Source organism: Protopterus annectens, chromosome 9.part0, assembly GCF_019279795.1.
Source record: "Protopterus annectens isolate FY-2018-M chromosome 9.part0, PAN1.0, whole genome shotgun sequence".
In the NCBI taxonomy this organism is placed as follows: domain Eukaryota; kingdom Metazoa; phylum Chordata; order Ceratodontiformes; family Protopteridae; genus Protopterus; species Protopterus annectens.
Window position 1 is genome coordinate 623078245 of NC_056743.1, and position 24599 is coordinate 623102843.

The 24599-nt window shown below is 39.5% G+C and overlaps 1 protein-coding gene across 1 annotated transcript in view; it reads left to right on the forward strand.

Moving 5' to 3' along the window:
• Positions 1-24599, forward strand: part of LOC122810886 (zinc-binding protein A33-like) — a 126421-nt gene that overhangs the window by 17690 nt on the left and 84132 nt on the right. Inside the window, exon 3 of the mRNA XM_044082430.1 lies at positions 23873-24106. Within this exon, the coding sequence (XP_043938365.1) occupies positions 23873-24106 (234 nt within the window). The remainder of the gene's footprint in view (positions 1-23872; positions 24107-24599) is intronic.

Consider the following 24599-nt stretch of genomic DNA (forward strand, 5'->3'; position numbering starts at 1 on the left):
TATATATATATATATATATATATATATCTTATTCATCTGCTCTTACTGTAACTGTCTTAGTTGCTCTTCTGCGTGTGTTATCTGTTCAGTTGCTCTTACTCTGCATGCAGTTCACTGCTTACTAGTAGCCTTCTAATTTACTGCGTCCTGCACTTGTTTTTTAGTCATTTGTTAATTTAATTACATTTATTTGAACTGTATTTGCCGTAGTGTTGCTACACACTCAGGGTGTGCTGGCCTGCACTACAGTTTGAATTGTATTTACTGCTGTTTTAGCTGCTTTTCTGTACCAAAAAAAAAAAATTCTAAGTTTGTTTCCTGCCTTTCCTGTAACTAGTCAAGTCCAGATACAGACTTGCTGTATCCAGGACTGTTGGCAAGCTTCTGAGCCCTCCAAGCCTTTCTGTGTTGGAGGGAAGCCTTCTAGCTTATCAGTGGGAGTGGTAAGCACTAGGTAGCCTATCTACCATGGGAAGAGTGGGTTTTGGCCCTGAAATTGTAGTTCATTGGCCATTTGGGCAGTTTTTCCATCTCTTTCTACTTTCTGGTTAAAAGCCTGTTTTGTGTTTGGTCCCCGCCTTTCCTATAACTAATGTAATCCAGGTACAGATTTGCTGTATCCAGGACTGTATGTAAGCTTCTGAGCCCCCCAAGCCCTTCTGTGTTGGAGAGAAGCCTTCTAGCTTATCAGTGGGAGTGGTAAGCACTAGGTAACCTATCTACCACAGGAGGAGTGGTTTCTGGCCCAGAAATGATAGTTTATTGGCTGTCTGGGAAGCCTTTCCATCTCTTTCAACCTTCTGATTTAAAAGCCTGTGTTTGCGCTCATTTCCCGCCTTTCCTGTTACTAGTCTAGTCCAGGTACGGATTTGCTGTAACCAGGACTCTTTGTAAGCTTCTGAGCCCCCCATGCCTTTCCGTGTTGGAGGGAAGCCTTCTAGCTTATCAGTGGGAGTGGTAAGCATCAGGTAGCCTATCTACCACAAGAGGAGTGGTCCCTGGCCCAGAAATTGTAGCTATTGGCTGTTTGAGCAGGTTTATTTCCATCTCTTTCAACTTTCTGGTTTGAAAGTTGCACTTGTGCCTGTTTCCTGCCTTTCCTATAACTAGCCTAGTCCGGTTACAGAGTTGCTGTATCCAGGATTGTTAGTAAGCTTCTGAGCCACCAATCCTTTCTGTGTTGGAGGAAAGCCTTTTAGCTTTTCAGTGGGAGAGGTAAGCATTAGGTAGCCTATCCTCCAAAAAAGAAAAACTGCCAGCACCAAGGAAGATCCAAAATAGGTTTATTTATGACTGAAACTAGACCGGTTTCAGCAGCAAGGCTTTCATCAGTAGTGCAGTAAGCAAAAGCAATTCAGCATCATCTTATATAATATTAATTAGTGGATTCATGTGACATCACTTCCTGAAAAATCAATAAAGTGAAAACAAAGGCATAAATTAATAAGTATTGGTTATTCAAATACTTTGTCATTGTTGCATGTAATATATCTAAAATATAAAGAAAAAATAGTTAGCTGGTATATCCATAATTATAGACAACAAAAATACATGAAAATGTATACAGACCCAAAACATAAATCTGTACATTAGATGTCTGTTGTTGGATACCAACCACAAAAGCCTGTGAGCTGGGATGCAAAATTGTTAATTATATAACTTAATAAAGTAATAAGCATACATACACAATGCAAGTGAAATTAGGTTATAATTTATCATTTAATCCAGGGGGGAACAGCCCCCCAAGTTTAATGATCCACCTCTTTTCTTTGGCATTTAAAATGTCATGCCAACCTGTTTTAAAGGATCGATTACCAATAATGTGATCAATGATGGTAAATGTAAATTTGGCCGTGGGATGTTTGATAGAATGTCTATATAATGCATTGGTTAATCTCTTGTTTCTGATGTCTCCAAGATGTTCAGAGATCCTAACACGAAACTGTCTGGATGTTTGGCCAATGTAAAATGCTTGACATGTACATGTGGCAAGATAAATGATCCAATCTGAACTGCAATTCCCAAAGAATTGTATATTATGAATGTGTCCAGTATTCCTACTTGTGAAACTAGTGGTTTTAAAAATGTAATTGCAAAAGCTGCAATGTCCACATGGGTAAATACCTATAAGTTTGTCCCCAGTGAGTGTTCTTTGACTGAGAGTGTCATCAATAACCCTTGTTTTTTTATAATGTGAAAAAAGTGATCCTAATGTTTTGCCTTTCCTGTAAGAAAAATAACATCGTTCACCAAGATAATCTCCCAACAGGGGATGTGAATTCAGTATGTTCCAATGAGTATTGATTATATTCACTAGATTGGCACTATTCCTGCCAAAGGTGGTAATAAATCTACATAAATCTGATTCCTTGTTTTCAGATCTGGTATTGTATTGGAGAAGAGACTCCCTGGATTTATCATGGCTTAGTTGGACTGCTGACTCAATGGTACGTGTTGAATAGCCTCTGAATAAAAATCTCTTGGTCAAATCAGTATGGTGATTTTTAAGATCATCCACTGAGGAATAAATCCTTTTCATCCTCAAAAATTGAGATTTGGGTATATTTCTGATGATATGTTTAGGATGGAAACTGTCAGCATGCAAAAGAGTATTATATTGTGGAAATTTCCTGTGGACGGATGTTCTGAGAGTATTATCTCCCTGTCGTGTTAAATGGACGTCCAAATAGCTAATTTCACTCTGACTGTATTCCACAGTGAATTCAATGCCCCAGATATTCTCATTCAAGTGTTGAATAAATTCATGGAGGTATTCCTCACCTCCTTTCCATACAAGCCAACAGTCATCCAGGTATCTTCTCCATATATCGATCTCCGGTATGTAAATGTTGTGCATAGGATCATATATAATCATTTCCTCAATGTAACCCATAAATAAATCAGCATAAATGGGTGCAAAAGATGCACCCATAGCTGTGCCTTGTAGTTGCCAATAGCAGTTTTGTTGAAAATAAAAGATATTTTTCGTAAGAACGTGTTCCACCATGCATAATAATAAGGTATTCATTCCTGGGGGGTATAAATTAGTTTTATTTAGCCAATAATCCAAGGCTTGGAGACAAGCCCAATGAGGGATGCTGGTATAAAGTGATGAAACATCAAGAGTACACATAAGCCATTCTGGGTCCAATTGCGACTCGGAGACAATCTGCAAAAATTCGGTCGTATCCTTGATTCTTGCTCTTACACATGTTAATAAAAGCATGGAAGTCCATTAAGGATTGTCAGAGTGAAATTAGCTATTTGGACATCCATTTAACACGACAGGGAGATAATACTCTCAGAACATCTGTCCACAGGAAATTTCCACAATATAATACTCTTTTGCATGCTGACAGTTTCCATCCTAAACATATCATCAGAAATATACCCAAATCTCAATTTTTGAGGATGAAAAGGATTTGTTCCTCAGTGGATGATCTTAAAAATCACCATACTGATTTGACCAAGAGATTTTTATCCAGAGGCTATTCAACACGTACCATTGAGTCAGCAGTCCAACTAAGCCATGATAAATCCAGGGAGTCTCTTCTCCAATACAATACCAGATCTGAAAACAAGGAATCAGATTTATGTAGATTTATTACCACCTTTGGCAGGAATAGTGCCAATCTAGTGAATATAATCAATACTCATTGGAACATACTGAATTCACATCCCTGTTGGGAGATTATCTTGGTGAACGATGTTATTTTTCTTACAGGAAAGGCAAAACATTAGGATCACTTTTTTCACATTATAAAAAAACAAGGGTTATTGATGACACTCTCAGTCAAAGAACACTCACTGGGGACAAACTTATAGGTATTTACCCATGTGGACATTGCAGCTTTTGCAATTACATTTTTAAAACCACTAGTTTCACAAGTAGGAATACTGGACAAATTCATAATATACAATTCTTTGGGAATTGCAGTTCAGATTGGATCATTTATCTTGCCACATGTACATGTCAAGCATTTTACATTGGCCAAACATCCAGACAGTTTCGTGTTAGGATCTCTGAACATCTTGGAGACATCAGAAACAAGAGATTAACCAATGCATTATATAGACATTCTATTAAACATCCCACGGCCAAATTTACATTTACCATCATTGATCACATTATTGGTAATCGATCCTTTAAAACAGGTTGGCATGACATTTTAAATGCCAAAGAAAAGAGGTGGATCATTAAACTTGGGGGGCTGTTCCCCCCTGGATCAAATGATAAATTATAACCTAATTTCACTTGCATTGTGTATGTATGCTTATCACTTTATTAAGTTATATAATTAACAATTTTGCATCCCAGCTCACAGGTTTTTGTGGTTGGTATCCAACAACAGACATCTAATGTACAGATTTATGTTTTGGGTCTGTATACATTTTCATGTATTTTTGTTGTCTATAATTATGGATATACCAGCTAACTATTTTTTCTTTATATTTTAGATATATTACATGCAACAATGACAAAGTATTTGAATAACCAATACTTATTAATTTATGCCTTTGTTTTCACTTTATTGATTTTTCAGGAAGTGATGTCACATGAATCCACTAATTAATATTATATAAGATGATGCTGAATTGCTTTTGCTTACTGCACTACTGATGAAAGCCTTGCTGCTGAAACCGGTCTAGTTTCAGTCATAAATAAACCTATTTTGGATCTTCCTTGGTGCTGGCAGTTTTTCTTTTTTGGGTCTACTTAGCACACTTGCCGTGCACCTGCCTAACTTGCTAGCTCTTCAACACTACGTAGCCTATCCTCCACAGGAAGAATGAGTTTTGTCCCAGAAATTGTAGTTTATTTGGCCGTTTGGGCAGTTTTCCATCTCTTTCAACTTGCTGGCTTAAAAGCCTGCATTTGTACGTGTTTCCCACCTTTCCTGTAACTAGTCTAGTACAGGTACAGATTTATAGTATTCCAGGACTCTTTGTAAGCTTCTGAGCCCCCCAAGCCTTTCTGTGTTGGAGGGAAGCCTTCTACCTTATCAGTGGGAGTGGTAAGCATTAGGTAGCCTATTTACCACAAGAGGAGTGGTTCCTGGCCCAGAAATTGTAGCTATTGGCCATTTGGGCAGTTTTTTTCCATCTCTTTCAATGTTCTGGTTTAAAAGCCGCACTTGCGCTTGTTTCTCACCTTTCCTGTAACTAGCCTAGTCCAGATACAGAGTTGCTGTATCCAGGACTGTTGGTAAGCTTCTGAGCCCCGCAAGCCTTTCTGTGTTGGAGGAAAGCCTTCTAGCTTATCAGTGGGAGTGATAAGCACTAGGTAGCCTGTCTACCACGAGAAGAGAGGTTCTTGGCCCAGAAATTGTAGTTTATTGACCATTTGGACAGTTTGCCCGTCTCTTTCAACTTTCTGGTTTAAAAGATCACATCTGCGCTTGTTTCCCATCTTTCCTGTAACTAATCTACTGGGTAGCACTAGAAAGCCTTAAACTGATACAAGCCTTCTAGCTTAGGAGAGAGACTTTGGAGTGATTAAGTATCAGTTTTCTGTACTTTCTTGCTGTACTTAACTGTTTTCTGCCTAAATGCAGATTTTCCAGCATTTACTGTGATTTAAAAGCTTGTTTTTTTACATATTGTACTTATTTGACTGCCTGCACTTTTAAAGTTGGTTTATATTTAAATAATTTGTTTAACTGTTTAGGGTACACACTAAAGTGTGATAGCCTTTTCTGATCGTTAGTAGTCATTTAAAGCTATTTTAAGTGTATTTTTTACTGTTTTTGCCTTATCTTTTCAAAAAAACCAAAAAAATTCCTTGTTTCCCACCTTTCTAAGCTAGTATAGTCCAGTTTTCACCCTAGTGCTGAATTTAGGGCTGTGATACTAGTTTCTGAGTTGCCCATACCTTACTTGGATAGAAGGAAGTTTCTCTGTTCACATGTGAGAGAGGGGAGCTTTGAGCAACCTATCTGTCCTTGGAGGAGTGGTTCCAGCCCAGAAGTTAGTAGTTTATTGGCCATTTTGGGCTAATTTCTATCTCTTTCATTTCCCTACTATAAAAATCACATTTGCACGGTTTTGCGCACCAGGCAGTGCCGGTTAGCTATGGTTAAATTATTCCCAGCTCCACTAAGTCTCCTCTTCAGTTTTTCCCTTGAAACTAGTCTAACTCTCAACCTAAGCACTCAAAAAAGCATCTTACAGCCCAGCACTTGCTCAGACCTAATAGCAAGCACTAATATACCCTGACACTGATTGCCCAGCAGGGCAAGGCTCTTCATTCACCCCTCAACAACCAAGCGACTAAGCAGCTCACCCTACTATTCAGGCATGACCAAAGGACAACTTCAGGTGCACTCTCCACTCCAGCTGTTGGATCTGGGTATCCTGAAGCAATGTTACAACTGCCTCATGTACACAGACAACCCTCTCCTCCTACCACAAAAGACTAACAATTGCAAGAGATGCAATTATACAGCCAAACTGGAGGCTAAGCTGTCTCCACCCAAGACTGGAAAAGACAGTCAGGAGGAGAAGGTTAACACATGCACCACAACTCCAGCCGCACACAGACCTACTAAAACAGCACTGGCAAAAAATACACATAAATACACAAAATCATACTTGGAGGCTCTAAATAAAAACCTGCAAAAGCATCAGAGCCTCCAAAGCAGACACCCAAACAACCTGCACTTCCTGTCACAAACCAGACAACACATAAAACACAAAATCAGTGTGCCGAACAATCACAGCCCTTATGGCGAAATAACATACCTAACACTAGTAATAGGTGACTCTATAGTCAGGCACACTGACATCCCACTCACTAGGCTGGACAAGCAGAAGGTTACTGTTAGCTGCCTGTCGGGAGCTAGAGTCCGCCACATAACACAAGCACTCAGGTCACTCCAGAACAAGTACATATATGACTCTGTCATTGTTCATGTTGGTGTGAATGACCTGAGATGTACCTCCCTGGACTACATGAAAAGAGACATGGAAGAGCTTTCTGATCATGTAGCCCAGGCTGGTATGACCCTGACCCTGAGTAGCATCCTGCCCTCACCAAGAATGATACCTCAGTATAAAGAAAAAAATGATCAATTTCAACAATTGGCTAAGCTTCTGATGTCATTCAAAGGGGATCCAGTGTCTGTCAGCCTGGGATGGCATGCTCGACAAGCCGCGTTGCTTCACAAGAGACGGCTTGCACCTGTCACCCCTAGGCTTTCGAATACTGGCCAAGGGTCTTGCTACCCTCATAGTGCCTTTTTTAGGCAAGGCTCAAAAGTCAAACCCACCTCTGTAAACAGCACAATTAACAAAAAACTGAGGGTTATGCTACTCAACACCAGGAGTTTAAATCTCAAAATGCACGCGCTCAAAGCACTCCTCAGTATGGAGAACGTCGACATCTGTGCAGTAACTGAAACCTGGTTCAAGGCTCCAGAGAGCACCCCAGCACTACCGGGCTACAACTCATACCACACATTTCGGCCACAGAACACGGACCAAAACACAAAAGGAGGGGGTGTATCCATATTCATCAAGGATACCTACACCTCCAGGTTAATGGCACAGCATGATACCTCTAAGATCATCCATGTGCAACTAACATCGGGCAAATCTGCAATGCAAATTGTGGCCTGCTACAGATCACCCTCCATGACCCAAGACCACCACTTCACCTTTCTGGAGACACTAGAAAACATGAAGGTCCTACCAAACACTCTGATATTGCGCAATTTCAATTACCCTACCATTCACTGGGAAAACTACTCGAGTACAAATTCCCAGGGCCAGCGCTTCCTAGAATTCATCAACTCAAACGTCCTGGATCAGCTGGTAAACTCCCCTAGCAGAAGTGAAAACATATTGGACCTGGTCATCACCAACATGGGTGACAGGTGTTCCACACCGGAGGTCAACCCGTCACTGGTTAGATCAGACCATAAACTAATCACTCTGGATGTCACACCCCACCACCACCCCCAACTAAGGAAACCACAGTAAAAAACTTTTCTAAAGCAAACTTTGCCTTACTTAAGACAGAGGTGGTAAGTTTCACAGCCCCCAAGCTAAAGGATAACACTGCCCAAGATGCAGAAAACCTTACAAATGCACTCTATGAGCACCTACAAGGATGCATGGATCATGCCATCCCTAGCAAAACCAAGAATCACTCCTCTAAGAGAAGGAAACCAGTTTGGTGGACCCCTGCAATAAACAGGCTATACAATAGAAGGAGGAAAAAAAGCAAATCCCAAGAAGGAAAGACATCCCTGATCAGTATCAGTAAGAAACTGAGGTCCCTCATGAAATCATCCAAGGCTAACTTCAAAAGAAAAATAGCTAAGGATTCAAAAGATAAGCCTTCTTTAGCTATGTTAAGAATCTAAGTGGCAACTCGCAGATATGCACTGAACTAGTGCAAAATAGCACAAAATATATTGAACCTACTGATATTGCCAAGATCCTGGCAGACAGAGTAAGTCAAACTTCACCCCCCTCTCACCTCCAAAAGGGCCCACAACAATACCAGAAAAGTATAGTGTCCCAAAAATCACAGACGCACAGGTGAAACAGCCCTTTCAAAAGCCAAAAACACAGCGTCAATGGGACCAGATGGTGTCCCAGGCTGCATCTTGCATGAACTACACAACGAACTAACCCCCCACCTAAACATGCTGTTCAACCTCAGCCTCTCCACTGGCTACGTGCCCATAGAATGGCACACAGCAATGGTTATTCCTCTCCACAAAGGAGGGGCCACAACTGACCCTGGTAACTATTGCCCCATAAGCCTGACTAGCCTGGTCTGCAAGGCTATGGAGCGCATTATCATGGAACTCATTAACAAAGACATTGGGAACCTCCAAACACTTGACCTGACCCAGTTCGGCTTTGTTAAGAGCAGATCATGCCTACTAAGCCTGGTTGACTTCTTTGAGACAGTCACCAAGGCCATAGATGAGGGGAAGGTGGTTCACACAGCCTACCTTGACCTCGCCAAGGATCTTGACACCATTCCCCACTCAGGTATTACAGAAAAACTCACCAACCTGAACATAAACCCCTACATCACAAGATGGGTTACCAACTGGCTTACAGACAGAACTCACGTGGTAAGAATAGCATGCTCCAGGTCCGACTCTAAACCAGTCACAAGTGGTGTCCCACAAGCCTCAGTCCTGGGACCCCTACTGTTCAGCATATACTTCTCAGAAGTACAGGCAAACACGAGAGGACTATGGCTAACCAAGTTCACTGATGATTGCAAACTGGGAGCCATAACTGACTCTCCGGCTGACACGGACATCCTCCAAAAGGGCCTTACTGAGACGGACACCTGGTGTCAAAGTCATGGCCCCAAGCTAAATCCCAAAAAATGCATAGTCATCCCATTTGGGAAAAACAAAACACCCATGAATTACCACATAGGTGGCAACCCCCTTAATACAGAAGAGGTAATAAGAGATCTGGGGACCCAGGTAGATAGTAATCTCTCCTTTGACAATCATATTGCCAAAGTAGTTAGGAAGTCCTTCTAGAAGGCTCATCTAATTACTAAAGGGTTCACATCTAGAAATAAAGAGGTTATAGTGCCCCTCTACTTGTCACTCATTAGACCCATCATAGAGTACAATGCCCCATTTGGGATGTACCTCACAAGACACTTCCAACAGCTGGAAAGACCACAAAAGTACCTCACCACGAGGATTACTGGTCTCAAACATATGTCCTATGCAGCCCGACTGAAAAAACTCTGGCTATACTCAGTGGCATATCGCTTACTCAGAGGTGATCTCTGCCTGACTTACAAAGTCATGTCCAACTCAGAATTGATTGACATGCTCAACCTAAAGAAATCCGAGTCACTGCGGGCCACGTGCTCTAGTGAGCTAAACCTCACCACAACAATAAATAGAACATGCTGGAGGGATAGATTCCTGTCACAAAGACTCCCCATGCTTTGGAACAAAATTCCAAATTATATCAGGCAGAGCCCCTCACTAACACTCTTCAAGAGAAACCTTGACGAGTGGATGGGTAACAGAAAATACACCCCTGGGATCACTTCATTGGCTCTGCTTGACAGAGGATCAGTTAATTAACCAATGGGGTGGCGAAAGCCGACACACTCTGGCTAGGCTTATAAATGCCCTCGGGCAGATATCCTAGTACCTACCTATGAACCTATGTTGTGCTGATGATGTCATAAGAATGGTGAAACATGCATGTCCACAGCTAGAGGGGTTTATCTTTACTGGCCTGAAATTGTCCATAAAAAACTTAAAAGTAAAAGAAAAAAAGTATAGACATTCAGAAATGTCATTTAGCTGAGAGACCTGATATCCTTAAAGGGTAGTTTACATATATCCCAAGTGGCCTCTGATTCAAGAGGTTTAAGGTATCACACGGGAATTTCTAGCTTTTCTAGATTTTTCTTTTCATGTTTTTAATAAAAAGTTAACATGGAAAAATCAGCAACCCACAACAAGATTTATATTTCTTGAAAGTTAATAACCCCATTAATTGAAATGTGCTAATTCAGAGGGAGCATAGCAGTATGTACCTATAATGTGCATTCATTCCTAAGAAGTATGGAGTGGATTACTGACAATTTAATTAAAATATTTTAAATTAGGTGAAAATATTTTAAGTTTATTTGTGTAAGGCTACTGCTAGATGAAATAAGTAAGCTTCATGACAACAGCTGTTACTTTTTATTTTTTTAAATTCACCTTCCCTCACCTCCTCAGCCATCTAATGATACTGTCCAAATCTAGTTAAATCTTTGTTCCTCCATCCATTCCCATTATGTTCCTGTACATATCCTCTGGACAAGGAAGTTGGAAGTGATGTTGCTAGCCGGCAGCCATGTTGACAGATAATGGAGCCATTGTTCAAAAAACACTGAAAATACAGGAGAAGAGCAAATGTCAAATAACACTTCTCTTTTAAACTTGTTTTTGCAGTGGGGAAAGCCCCATGCCTGAATTTCTGATGTGAGGGCAGCAAGTCCTCACACCCTCCCTTAAGTTATGTATATCCACTCTGTGATTTCCATGCCTCAGAGAAAAGGGAACATTGCAAGAAATGACAATCACAGAGTTAGTATATGTAAGATCTGATTTTCGATCATTCAATGTCCACATTCTGGGACTCAACATTCTGATTTCCAACATCTCAGACATTTATCCTTTATCCTACTGCTACATGACAACAGGGTATATTGTGTCTGCTAAAGTCAGTGACAGAGATTGTAAAGGCAAGTGTAGTAAGTTTAGAATTTGGGATATCCAGAAATGGGATAGTGGTGGGAATAAAAACAACATTAATACATAAGAACTTGTTTTCGGTTCCTGTATGCTATTTCAACCTAGATTTGGCAGCATTTCTATACAGAATGAACTGGGATTAACTCAGTTTCCTACCACAAGTCCAAGACAACAGAGCACCAGCTGCATGTATGTTGTAGACAGAACAGGCCAGAAAGGTCTATAGCATATTTTTCTTGGCTGAAAAGACACGCAAATCTTCACAAAAATACTTCAGGATGCACAGTGTCATAAGCAGTTCAAAGAAACAAACTTGGAGCAAAGATAGTCAATAGTCTTTCTTTTTCCCCATTGGTCCTGGCTGATGACTCCACTACCTTCATCCAATTAACTCATTCATTTTGTTTGTGATCAGGGTATGGGGCAGGAGTCAGGCAATTCCAGGCTCTGCAAAAGTCCTAGAATCCATTTGTTCCTGCCTGGATGCTTTAATAACCCATTCACTCCCCTTTATAGTGAGAGTTGAGTGATAGGGAATTGGCAGGTTAGCAGTTTTGTAGACAGTCTACCTTACCCACTGAACTATCCCCTCCTCCCTTACGGCACATGACTGAACTCCACTTCCATAGTGCTTGCCACAGGAAGCATACCCCTGCATGCATTCTCAGCTTAATGTGTGCAGCTTAAAGCTAAAGAATTGTGGCTGTTGTGTTAAAACAGTATTCTACTCATATAATCTGTACTACCTTTTTCTCCCTCCCCCAACCTGCATCTCTCTAACCATACCTCTCTCTCCTCTTCCATACAGAATAATCCCCCCGAGGAAAACTAAACAATAAAGTAAACCCTACAGTAGGTCCTTGTGGATCTGCTATGCTCTCTGGAACCATCAACTAACTGCAAACAGTGATGAACTTATGGCCCAATTATTCATGTATGTCCATAATTAATGATTTCCTTTACTCACAAGAAATATTGTATTTACTTGCTTAACATACGTGAGTACAATAAGAGCTGAGCACAGCTCCTGGGTCAGATCAGCCCTCCCCCCACTCTCTTCTCTCAGCAAGTGAAACAAGCAGGAAAACTGTGTAGTCACTTCCCACCCACTCATCCTGTATTACGGTATCCTCTCGCTAAGACTAATTTTATACCCTCTCAGCAGACAGTAAAGTTAGATGATAAAACTGCCGATTTTATGGCTATTCTTTTAGACTTTCTCTTTTTACTTAAATTTAGTCTGAGTGCGAATACTATAAGTACTGACCCGAACTCTGTCTTGACTGATTGTTTCTGTAGTTGAGACTCAGCAGCTTCTCCAGCTCTACCCACTCCATTTGCCTTGCAGGCTCACTCCGCTCCCCACACTGCCCCCATTCCCACCCACCCCCATTTCAGTTTAATTTATACCCATAGACCACTCCTCCCAATTACAACAAGCCACCTCCCACCACCCCAATTACCCTATCAAGCTCCACTACCCCAACAACCCTCTTAACTGATCTACTACAATCCTCAGCACAGTATCCAATTACCCTATCAACTCTCCCCTATACAAATAACCATCTACCCATTACCAGTCAAATCCATTCTAAGACTCCTTCCCTTTGCAATCTCCATAGCTATCCTAGTTCTCCTATCAGCCTTAACCAGCTATCATGTCCATCTTCACCACAACATTACCCCCCCAGACAGACTTCATTCCTAGACTGTAAAAGAGCCCCACAAAACTTTCCATTTACTCCACACTTCTTCCAACCCTCCCACACCAACTATCACCAACATAAATTGCTTCCACTGAGTAATAAGTCTCACACCTATGTAAATCTAACTAAAAGCATAATAAAACATAATAAACTCTACCAGTCTTTACTAAAAAACTCACAAGTTGTGGGGACATATACCCCAACCCAGGTCTATCCAGAACAATCACCCCAAACCCCAATTTAATCAATACCCTACTCCACAGACAAAAAAACTCTCTGCTCATTCTCAACCTTAATATGAGAGGTATCCTCAATAAAGTCCATGACCTACATGCCCTACTAACTCTGTACAAACCAGACATCGTCCTACTGACTGAAACATAGCTAAAACCCAAAATTCACAATAATGAAATTACAGCTCCTGGGTGTAATATCTACCACAAGGACAGAGTAGGCAAAAGGAGAGGGGGAGTAGCTATAATGTAAAAGAACCACATTATCCTTAAACAACTAGACATTACCATCCCAGACAGCAAAAATGTTGAACTCATTCTTGCTAAGTTTAAACTGAACCCCAAAAAACATATTAATACCATAGGAGGCTACATCCCCCCCTGGAAACTAGATTTAAATTATGAAAAACCTACTAGAATGGGTCACAAACTCCCTACCTCAAGAAAATATCATATTAGGTGACTTTAACATAGATTGGCTCAGCTGTTCTAGCCAAAATCCAGTCACCCACATTAACCTCCATGGGTTTACCCAAGTCATTACATCCCCAACCAGAAACGATAAAAGAACCAAACACCAGTCCATACTGGACTGGATACTTACATCCCACCCATCCCTTGCAGCCCAAGCTGAATGTCTTCCAGACATTCTCAGAGACCACCAACCAACATATCTACTATGAACCAAAACTCCACATATAAGCCAGGTAACACATAAAGAAGTCAGAGACAAAAATAACTTTATCCCTAGTGTCTTTATCAATGACCTAAAAAGTTGCAACTGGACCCCTTTAAAACAGTTACCCCTTGATGATGCAGTGTGACATTTTAATTCAACCTTCCTAAACATAGTGAACCAACATGCTCCCCCCAAACCACTAGAATAAAAACTAATAATGCCCCCTGGTTAACTAAACCCACCAAAACTATTCTCAAAGAAAGAAATAAAGCATGGGAACTATTTCACAAAAACAAAACCCAGGCAGAAAAACAAACATACTTAGAATTGTACAACAAACCCAAGAAACTAATCAAAATAGACAAAATCACCTATTATCAAATTCTACAAGGAAAATATGCTAAAAAACCCCCAAAAATTCTGGGCAGCAGTCAACTCTGTATTACAGCCTGGGAAAACGACTATCCCCATACCCAAAACCGGGAACAACCATGAGAACATCCCACACAGTTTAACAAATACTTTCCTGAGACAATCCAGGACCTAGCTAATAACCAAAATAACTCCACTCACCCAACACCAACAAACACACAAGCCACAAAGGAAATACAGGTTAGTAGCTCCCACTTTAGCTTTCAGCAAGTATCTAACAAAACCATCCTAAAACTCCTCCAAAAACTCAAACCCACCACCCTGGCTGCTGACAACCTACCCACAAAATACCTCCATCTAGCATAAACAGCCATAGCCTATCCTTTTGCTATTCTCATTAATAGATCTATCTCAGAGTGCAATGTACCACAACTATGGAAAACCTCACATATCATACCGCTACACAAAGGAGGCAACTCTTTGAACTCAATAACTATCATCCTATTACTATCTTACCACCCTTATCTAAGATCCTAGAAAGGGTCATACACACACAATTTATGAATTACCTCCTTGAAAACAAATTACTATCTAAAAACCAGCATGGCTTTAGACCCTTCCACAGTACGTCCACTGCACTTATAGCATTCACCAATACCATCAACTACCATAGAAATAATGGACAACTTGTCTCAGCTATATTTTTAGATTTATCTAAGGCTTTCGATGTGGTAAACCACAATGGACTTCTTTACTCACTCTCTACCCTAAACCTCAGTACCACCTCCATCACATGGATTAAGAGCTATCTATCAGGTCGGCACCAGGCAGTAAAATGGCAGAACCAACTATCCCTCTACTACCAGTATCCTTAGGAGTCCCTCAAGGCTCCATCCTAAGTCCATTGCTCTTCACTCTATTCATCAATCAACTCCCTTCCTCCACCCCCAGGGCCTCAGTTATTCCATATGCAGATGATACTACTATAATATGTGCAGCCCCTACTCTAAAGCATCTTCACTCACAAACACAAGAGGCCTTCTCACTAGCAGAAACCTGGTTCACTAACCACCAGCTTATTCTTAACCCAAATAAAACAAAATTACTGCTCTTCTCCCCTCATAGAACCCTCCCCCAACAGAAAACTTTACAATCACCTCTGTTAACAAAACTGTAATCACCCCAACTACCCACACTAAACTCTTAGGTGTGGAAATAGACAACAACCTAAGATTCGACCTGCACACTGTCCAAACTATCAAGAAAGTCCACAAAAAAATAGGTCTACTCTTTCATAACAAACAATTTCTCTCAAACCAGTCTAGAACTACTATAGCCAGGACACATCTGATATCCACCCTCATCTATGCCTCCCCAGTGCTAACCAACCTTCATAAAAAGGACCTAAACAAGCTAGAAACCTGCTACAATAAGACAGCTAGATTTGCTACAGACTCTGCGTATAGGACACACCACTGTGCCTCTCTCAAAAAACTGAACTGGTTAGAATTCCCTCTACTACTACAACTCAATCAACTGTGACTAGCACATAAGCTATACTACTACCCAGGCAACATCCCAGCCCTCCAACATCTTATACGACCTCACACCACAACTGGAACTTTGGTATCTAGCACCCATAACCTTCTAGAAGTCACCAAATATAAAAACGAAGCAGGGAAATCTCTATTTAGCTACTACATCTCTAACTCTGGAACTCTCTACCACCCGCCCTTACATCCAATACCTCCACTACATAATTTAAAAAACTCCTAAAAACCCACCTTACAAACAACTGGCTATGCTCCTGTAACACCCGAGGGTAAAGACAATGATCCAAGTTACAACTCCTAACATAGTCATATGCCAATACTAGATTCTCCCCAAGCTTCTAATTCTAATGAGACCTCATGAAAGCATAACTGCAAAATATTGTATCTATAAATTCTAAACAACTGCATGCACAGTATCCATAAATCTGCTATGTACTAAAATGTTCTAGGAAGTTTTGTACTGTAAATATTTACTTGTGTTTCTATAGCTGAGTTGTATGAGATTGTACTGTATGTATAATGGAGTGTTTTGTATTGTATGTAAAATGGAGCTTTTCTCCCCGGGCCTCCGCTGAAAATGGGCATGTGTCCATACAACAAATGTAAAATAAATAAATAAAATAAATAAATTATAGGCATGCATGTATACAGGGTCATTTATTTATTTATTTTATTTATATATTTGAAGTTTGTTTGCCAGGATGGTCCATTGGGCCGAATGAGCCCATTTTCAATGGAGTCCTGGGGAGAAAAGCTCCATAGATACAATATCAAGTATAAAAGTATGAAATAAAAATAAAATAAAATAAAATAACAGTCTGTTGAAGTGACAGAAGAGTACATATAAGCACAAGTAAATGTTAATACAACTGGAATACAAAGAAGAGAAAATCCAACAATTCATATCAGTTTACAATTTTTAGTCTCTATATTCACTAGAAAAAATGTTAAAATAAAGCATACCTCATACCTCGCAACTGTACAGATTGTTGCAGTATGTCCAGATTTTTGCCTCATATTGTCAGCCCATTTTTCATAAAATTGTAGTTTTCCACCAAATTAGTGACAAGTCATTAAAGACTGAAGTTACAAAATAATGACAGATATTTGATTTTCAGACTTTGTACCTTTCAAAAAATTCATGCTAATGCAAAACCGGTTATGCTATCAACTTTTCATGTTTGTAACAGCAATAGTTAAAAAATGCCCATATTTCTGGGCCTTTGTCCCACTTTTATTTATGGCTTTGTCCAGATTTCTTGCTCTAAATTGTTGAGAGGTATGATACAGGCAGTCTGTGTTCACGGGCTTGTACTCCATGGGTGCGATACCCTGTACTACCACTAGGTGTGAACCAAATGGTGAGCCACAAACACCTCCATCCCCCAGGATGGGTGAGCCAATTCCTTTCCAGCCAGCCCTACAGGTACCAGAGCTAGTAGTTTAAGTTAGATTGCCTGGTTTGTAGTCAAGACTTTATCCCTATATGCCACAGAGATGGCCAAAGATAATCTTTGCAAGACACTGTTTGATGGCTGCTCTCCTTTTCTTCATCAGAGTCCTACTGTGAGCTATGTTTCTCCTCAACTTACATCTTAAAGCATAGGTATACGTCTTTGGATTGCTCCCCTCTAAGGGGTAAACAGAGGTGCTATCAATGGTACCAGCCAGTGGACTTAAATGTTTTGCATATTCTGAGGTTAACAAAGAAATAAGGGCACAGAACTTGAACAGCATGGTCTGAGACTGATATCAAGAAAAGTCTGTGAACAAAACAGTATATAAGAAACTAAATATAATTAAAAATAACTGTTATAATTTCTCATTTGCAGCTGCATGCCCAATTTTCTTTAGATCCTAAAGTAAAATAAAAGATAAAGGAGGAGATGAGTAAACATCCAATGTATTCAAGAAACATCAAATATATGTCTTGCTGATATGATGTTCCCCTTATTTTTATATTGAATTACCTGCAATCTGTTAGCCACATGAAGTTCGTATCAATTAAAATGCATGCATTACATTGTGCAACCAACATTATTATTATGATTTTGCATAGTGAAGGACAAATGCAGGACAGTGGTTGAATATCCCTGATTATTAGCAGCTGACATTAAACAATCATTTTGCCTCCTTCTGCCCTTGTGCTCCCATCCATTCTAACCACAGACTCTCTTTTTTAAGAAAACACTATCAAAGCAATACATTCAATATTGTTGTGTCAATCAATTGAAAATGACAAATAAATAGTGAGTATATAATTTGTACGTGCCATGGCTTGAGATGGTTACAGTCACTATTAAAAATTCATTGCTTCTAACTTATAAAGCCACTCATGATCGTGTTAACTGCAAAGAAACTTAATAGTAGTACAAAAAGTATGCCAGCAGGCCACAGATTTGATGGCCTTTCCATAGGTGTCTCAGTCACATTTCCATCAACACAGATGGTCAATAGCAACACAATTTTAGTTATTAATTAAAACTACAGGTAAACCCACAAAGGCCTTCTCTAATCCTACAACTCACACCATGGAAACAATCTGTTGTTAAATCTAACTGATATGTTAAACCTTGCAGTACTCCCTCATTTCTGGTAAATTTCATTTGTCACTCTCTAATGTGCAGTCAGAAATAGTGAAATCATAGTAAGTCAGTTTCTTGTGATTATGTTTTTTTGGTACCAGGATCAGAACTACTTCATATCTAACCCAACCCTCCAAACACCATTTCCCAATAAACAGAGATGTGACATGAGATTTGTTCTACTGGGCCAAAGGCTCCCAATCAAACCTCTGAGGATGTTTGCAGCAAGTCAGCATCACACATTTCTCAAAAACATTCATTTATTCATTTGCTTCCCCACTGATTGCCATATTGCCAAAATGTCAGTGAGATTATTGGATAAGCTTTGCCAGTCCTGTAAAAATACTTATGTATGCACTTTCAGTGAAAATCCCTGAACTTTCCAGGCTTAGCAGCAAACCATAGATCCAGAAATATAGCCCTTCCACATTGAGGTCAACTTCCATCCATCCTACACAGGTTTACAAGCTTTGTAACAGAATTCACTTTACAAACTAACCCTTATAAATATGTCCTTAAGCTTTATTAAAATGTGAATTTTGCCATAGATATCACTCATACAAGTGACGTGCCAAAAACAGTTTATAGTTTGAAAATAATGCAGGAGGTGATCAGATCACAGACCAAATTGCCCCTAGGACTGTTGAAAGGTCAGATAAATACATTCAAAATGCCAAATGATAAAAATACCAAATGGCAAAAGTTCAACCACTAAAGGTCAAAATGCAAAACACTGAAAAACTAGCAAGCCCCCCCTGTGCCCCCCAATCCTCTCTGTAAATGATATATACCAAACTCCAAGACTGCACTACAGCAAGGAAAGAGCAAAACCAGTCACTACTGTAACTCACTTCAAGAAACTCAAACTGGCACCCAGCAAATAAACTTTAAGCCAAGACGAAGTCAGGTACCACAGAAAAAGAACTCAGTACAGCCTTGCAGTTTAAAAATAGAGCTGGTTTAATATTAGAAAACTACTATTAAACCAGCTCCATTTTTAAACTGCAAGGCTGTACTGAGTTCCTTTTCTGTGGTACCCGACTACTGTAACTCAATGCCTTTGAATTACTATTTTAAACCTTTTGTGGTTGATCTTTTGCGAACTGACATTTCGTCTTTTCTGCATTTGGAATGCATCTACATCTGCTCAAAACAAAAGCCTATATACCAAAGTCGGACCTCATTGTCCCAATGACAGTTATGGTCTTTCTTCCACCACCACATTTAAAAAAGTTACATGCTATCAGCAGTGGGACGGGTAATGAAGAATTGTGCTTTGCTTGGGATATAGGATGCTACTTCACTGCTGATGAAGAAGCCAGAACTTGTGTAAGAGGTTAAATAGTACTACTTAATACTTAGATATAGTCAGCTTTGAGCTCCCACCCATGGTGTAGGTGGTTAAAACCCTGACAACAGCCCAGGCAACACAAGTATGATTACAGGCTTGATATCTCAGTTGCTAGCAATGGAGGATAGGTGTGCCTATCCTGGGGGAGGAGCACACATTTTGTGTTACTCTGGTGATGGCTGGGGACATGTGTGGCAGGTCAACTGTAGGGGGAACAGGGCTACTTTTTATATAAAGGTGATCATCATTTTGCAATGGTATGTGTAGACAGGATAAGTTGCAATAACTGGAGCTTACAATGCACCCTTAAATAGTGATGAAGTTAACGTTCTTGATATTACCAAAAAAGATGAAGCTGGAACGATTATTTACACTGGATTGTTTAGAAATATCACACTAGCAAATAGTTTTTGCATGCTAGTAGTGTACATCCTAAGCATTTTATTAATTTTTCCCATTGATGAATTTGTTAGGATTTGTAGAAATATGACCAAATTACAATTCAGAGAAAGTGCCATGTTAATCCTGGAATACAAGTTAAAGATATAGTCATAGTGATATAACTTCCCATTTTTGTCTTCCAAACACTCATTCAGTTTAGGTAAATTTCTTTCTTATAAAATACAATCAGTTAGAAAAAAAACAATTGTTTGGGGTATGTTTTAGTGTGGAAATGAAACATATGAAAGTACTGAAAACTCAGGAAGTTAAAAATTAATGGGACATCACTTAGGATAAACATTTCTATAATTGTCATAGTTCAATAGTGCGGTATGGGATTAGTTATTGATATTAAACTCCTAAATGGTATATAGGATAGACTAAAAGGAAAGGAAAGTTTAAAATACTGGAACACATTAGAGATGTTAAGAATGACCACCCTACAAGTAATGTTGCCTTATATATGAAAGAAACACATGGTGGAAATATTGACACATTCAATAAGCGTGAAACTAAGTTTATATTAAACTGTGATATTATTTTTCCTGATGGTTTAAATAATGAAATTAACTGGGTATGTTTATTGTGAATGGTATGCATTAAGATTTATGTCTTTGGAGAATAATTCATTTTTATCCACTGTATTTTAAAATGTCTATGCATGTGAATATTTCCTGAGTCTGTCTGTTTAATTGTATCTCTCTCTCTCTCTCTATATATATATATATATATATATATATATATATATATATATATATATATATACATATACACATATACATGCATTTGTAGGCCATTTGACCTAAGAGAGTACTTATTATTTAACTGATTAATCCAGTAGTTCTACAGTAGAAGAATGGTGGTTGTGCTTCATTGTAACTATTTTTGTGTCCCTGTGAAGGCTTTTGACAAAACACTAGGGAAAATAAATGTTTTCTTTTTCATCCTTGTCCCATTTTATTTTGGTGTGTTATCTATTATCTCTGGCTGCAGTCATATGGAGGTATGGCCAAATTGCCTCATAGCCTATTTCACACCAACCCCTGAGTTAAGACAAGAATGCACAAGGCGTGAAAGTTAGGTTACAGAGACCCCCCCTGGCAGGAATATGATGCTGTACCATGTTCCATAATCTCTCACCAGCCTAGGAGATGGGTGAAGTTAGCCTTCTGTCAGTTAAGGTGGATCTAGTAGACCCAATGGATGAGAAGAGGACCTGTGAGCAACTGGTGGTCAGCTGTGAGAAGGAAAAAAAGGGGAAGGGACATCAATCATTGTACCACTGTGGACAACACTGGTTCTTGAAACAGATTTCAGAATAAGATATGTCCTGTCTCTTTTTCTGGATTTGGTCCTCAGGATAGGCCTCAGGTGGGCTGTTTAGAAGTTGGTTGCCCAGCATTAGGGAGCTGGAGTTTCACCCATTAGATGAGATGGTTGCCTCAATGTCACCTTCACCTGAATGATCTGCAGAAAGGAAAATGGCTATTTGGTGTATTCAGCCTTTTCAACAACTGCAGAAGAGTTCTTGACAGGTTGGTACCTGCAGACTGCCTGGTTCTGAGAGATTTCATCACTTATGAAGAGAATGATGGCTATACGTGAAGGGATATGACTGAAAGGCGTGTCTTGCCAGAACTGAATTGTTAATGAATTTCAATGCTGATCATGGATTGGCTATAAGTAATGCCATATTTGAAAAGAATCGACTAAATATGTAGAGGAAAGATTAACTGGTATCGTTCAATTTCCCACACAAGGTGTGGCTTCTTCCCAAAAACGAGGTGACTTTCCATATTCCAAGATCCAGTCTCCATTGTGAGAGACTAATAAGTTTTAATCCAACCCTCCCCCGACTGCCACTTGACTGACATCACACTTGCCCATACCGTGGTTGCTGTTTTTTTATGCTTGAGCCAAACCTGGCTATATGGCTCACAAGACATTTGTCAGCAAATATCATCAGTACTCTTGAATCTAGACCTTCAAGGATCCCTCTTCTGAGTGAGGTTTTCTTTATTCTTTGAGAGAACTGTATCAGATAAATGCATCCTCTTTCTTCTCAGTCTGAAGCTTATGTTATGGCATGGTACCAGTTTAACTATATTTGCAGGGCTTATCTAAATACTGCTTAGGGGAGCAAACTATGTAAAGTCCTGTTTGTCAACAGTCCTGATGTATACCTTAGAACATGATCCATCCCAGTTAATGTGTAAAGATAAAACTGACATGTAGGTACTAAATATCTGGACAGAATCAGATAACAGAAACTATGAAGCATTATAGAAATATACAAATACTACTGTATGCACAGTGATAGCATTTTTTAACGTGTTTCTGTTTTTATCTCCAGTCATTATACTAGCCATTTCCATGCCCAAAAGTGATCTGGCTTAGTCAGTCGTTAGGTAGGCAGACAAAACAGCATACATGAGTTGAACTTAGGACTTGTGTTCTGCCATTCTTATATATCGGTACACAATGGAGAATAATGTGACATCCTCTTGTATACTTACAGGCTTTCAACCAACACTCACACAACACAAATACAAAAGCAGAGCTACATTGATCCTCACCTCATCTTAGTCCTCATCAAAAAGTAAAATATGTAGTAAAGGAACGGTTTCCTTTCCACTGGTCTGGGCAACACTCACAGGAATGCTCTCTTCATATAAATGCAGCTGAATACCTGGCAAACAATCCTCATTCATGAACCTCTGACATCAGGCAGGAGACTGATCCTTCTGTGCTAGCAGGGCAGGCTAGTGTTAGAAATGGCCCTACTATACCAAAAACAGCGGGATTACCTTAAGCATTTTTTTCATACCTGTTTTAACTAAAACCTTGACAGTATCTGTACAAATACACCTATGTACAGTAAATGTGGCTGTTATTGTCTTTTCTGTCACTTGGACATTATACAGGAAGAGAAAAAGGTGCCAAAATTATACTCTGGATTAAGTTAGAGGTAAGCCCCCCCCTAAATCATGCACGTGGCTATGTACCCTATTACTTGATATAACATTCTAAAAGGTTTCACAGCCTTGAGTCAAATTAAAGAGTTTCACCAAAAATGGTCAGTTAAACTGGACTCATCAACTCAAAAGTTATTTTTTAATTCAGTCTTTGGCAGTTAGTATACAGCTTTAATATTAGACAATGTAGCCTGAAGCCTCTTGAATATATAAATGTATTTACTCAGATAGTAAACCTTTACAATATATCCCATAATTAAAAGGGATAATCACAGCACTACAGCCATGATATGCAGCATTACTACTACTTTAATTACTAAATCACTGTTTATTCTGGAGGCACATGAAGTAAACAGAACTGGTTCTATTTGCTGGGGGCTGAATGGGTTTCTGTGTCGTGTGCTTTACAATTCTGTTGACTGTGCATTATGACATGATAACAAGCAGTCAGCTGACTTGCTTGAATTAGTTGCATTTCCCTGATATTCAGATATAAATTTAAGTGCATGGCATTAACAAGGTTTTTTGGGGGTACATTTTCTATAATATAAAGAAATAATTTCTTGGACCTTTGCCAACCAGAGATGCCAAGCATTACTGCAGCATCCTAACAGTATAGCATTAAGTGACACCTATTTGATAAATGGAATGTGATTTGGAAGTAATAAAGAATTAGAAGATGTATGCTCGTGTTGGATGCAGCTGTCTCATTCATCCTTGTATGGCAGGATTCAGCACTGACACTGAAGGAGCACATCACCAGCGAGTATGAAAAGCTGCAGAGATTCCTGGAGGCAGACAGGGATGCCCTGCTGGCAGAACTTCACAATGAGGAAGAGATACTTCTGCAGAAGATGGAAGACAACTTGAGAGGAATCAATGAGGAGCAAGCCAGCCTGGAGCAAGCAATGGCACACATTGAGGAAAGACTCAAAGAAGAAGACTCCTCGGTGCTCCTACTGGTAAGCCATCTTTATGCACTTTTATTTTGCAGATATATCACAACAGTATGTTCCCTTAATGCTGACTGACATGTAATTGAAGCAGCTGAGTCGTAGAATGTCGATAATATATTTATGCCCCCCCCCCAAAAAAAAAAAATCATTATCTTGGTATTTTCATGTTTTTTCTGACTGCATCACTGCTTTTTGCTCCAGTTAATAAAACATCTATCAGTGTTGGCTGTTCGGGAGAGATCCCTTAGCTAATTCACAGCAACACTAAAAAGAGCTAACAATAATCAATAGTCCCCATTCCAAACATAAAATTCTTCAATAGCTTCCTCAAGAAAATAATTGATAACTGATGCAGAAATCTGCTTGAAGCTCACTCCTGAATAATAAACACTTTATTGACATCTCAAAGAGCTAACACTTCAGCAGGGAGCCTTCAGAGGGTGGTTTTGTAAACAATAACCCCAGTTGTTTCAATTATTTTCAAAAGCTTTTGTTTTGT